Source organism: Anneissia japonica, unplaced genomic scaffold, assembly GCF_011630105.1.
Source record: "Anneissia japonica isolate Jap-2015-1 unplaced genomic scaffold, ASM1163010v1 scaffold285835_len1131_cov283_single, whole genome shotgun sequence".
NCBI lineage: Eukaryota > Metazoa > Echinodermata > Crinoidea > Comatulida > Comatulidae > Anneissia > Anneissia japonica.
This window is the reverse complement of record NW_022716378.1, coordinates 1-1131: the sequence shown is the minus strand read 5'-3', so window position 1 is coordinate 1131 and position 1131 is coordinate 1. Positions and strand designations below refer to the sequence as shown.

The 1131-nt window shown below is 34.1% G+C and overlaps 1 protein-coding gene across 1 annotated transcript; it reads right to left on the bottom strand.

Annotated features, from left to right (window-relative positions):
• Positions 1–219: 219 nt before the first annotated feature.
• On the bottom strand, positions 220–898 carry LOC117109676 (sushi, nidogen and EGF-like domain-containing protein 1). Its single transcript, XM_033252058.1, has 2 exons — positions 680–898; positions 220–390 (listed from the first exon to the last, which is right to left on the bottom strand). The coding sequence occupies exons 1-2, from the start codon at positions 884–886 to the stop codon at positions 235–237; spliced, it is 363 nt and encodes a 120-aa protein (XP_033107949.1). The 5' UTR covers positions 887–898; the 3' UTR covers positions 220–234.
• Positions 899–1131: the final 233 nt, after the last annotated feature.

Here is a 1131-nt window from a genome sequence, read left to right as displayed (position 1 = left end):
AATCAAAACTATTTAAAAAGTTGTGCAACGTTGTAAAAACTTGGTGGCGCTATCTTCGATTACAGTATATTATTACATTTTGATTTTCGTACATTGTCAGATTTAAAGCTCCTGTCCAATCCTATGCCATGCAGAGACTTATGAAATATTAAAAATAAAAAGGAAGGAGGCTTTTGATTGACGAACTGTATTGCTGTAATAAATGCTATACTATAAAAACCCACATAATATCGGTCAGACGGGTTGATTTACCTGTGCTGCGGTTCCTCCTTTACCCGTATCCGGACTTCCTTCACTTTCAGTTCCTGCAGTCCAATCGATTCGCTGGTAATTAAACATGGAGAAAGTTTCGAACTCGTCTGTACCGACTACTAATTGAAACGTGTTTCGCTGAAATTAAAATGTATTAAAAAAAATTTGAGTTAGGCCTGTGTGGTATCGTTTTAGTACAGGTTATGACGATTATCTCCTAGGTAGACTACTGCAATAATTATTATCAGGTAAAATTGTGTATGCTTATAATATATACGTTTTATTCTACTTCGTAACTTTCGAAAATGAATAAGCATATAGATAAGTGTATTATTTTTATATAGAAAGTGTTTTTTTTTTGTATTGTTTGTTGTGATTTATATCATAAATCCAATTGATTTCACTTGAAACATATATAGCACAATACCGGGTTATTGTTGCCCTTTTCACCATAAAACCCAACGTCTAGCCACGTTGCAATGATTAAGAACTTTGCTTTAAAATCCATATAATCAACGAAATATTCGTGGATTTCTTCGTTGAATCGTTGTAGTAGTTCTTCGTCCGTCTCCTGTCTGTAGTATACATAGCCCCGATTCTCCAGATCAACATTCGCCCAGAACGGTGCAACCATGATCCGCTGACTCACAACCTAAATCAACAAAAGTACGTCTATTGATGTGACAATATAAACGAATCATAAACACTCCAGGCCTATGGTATAAGACAATGATGGTTTAATTTTGTAACGCCAACAAATTTCTCATGATCTTTTATCAGGAATCTACTTAATATCCAGGACAACGTAGGCCTAATTATAGCTTACTAAGCTTTAACTATATATACTATAGTATGATCAACAAATGACAACTTTTTTTT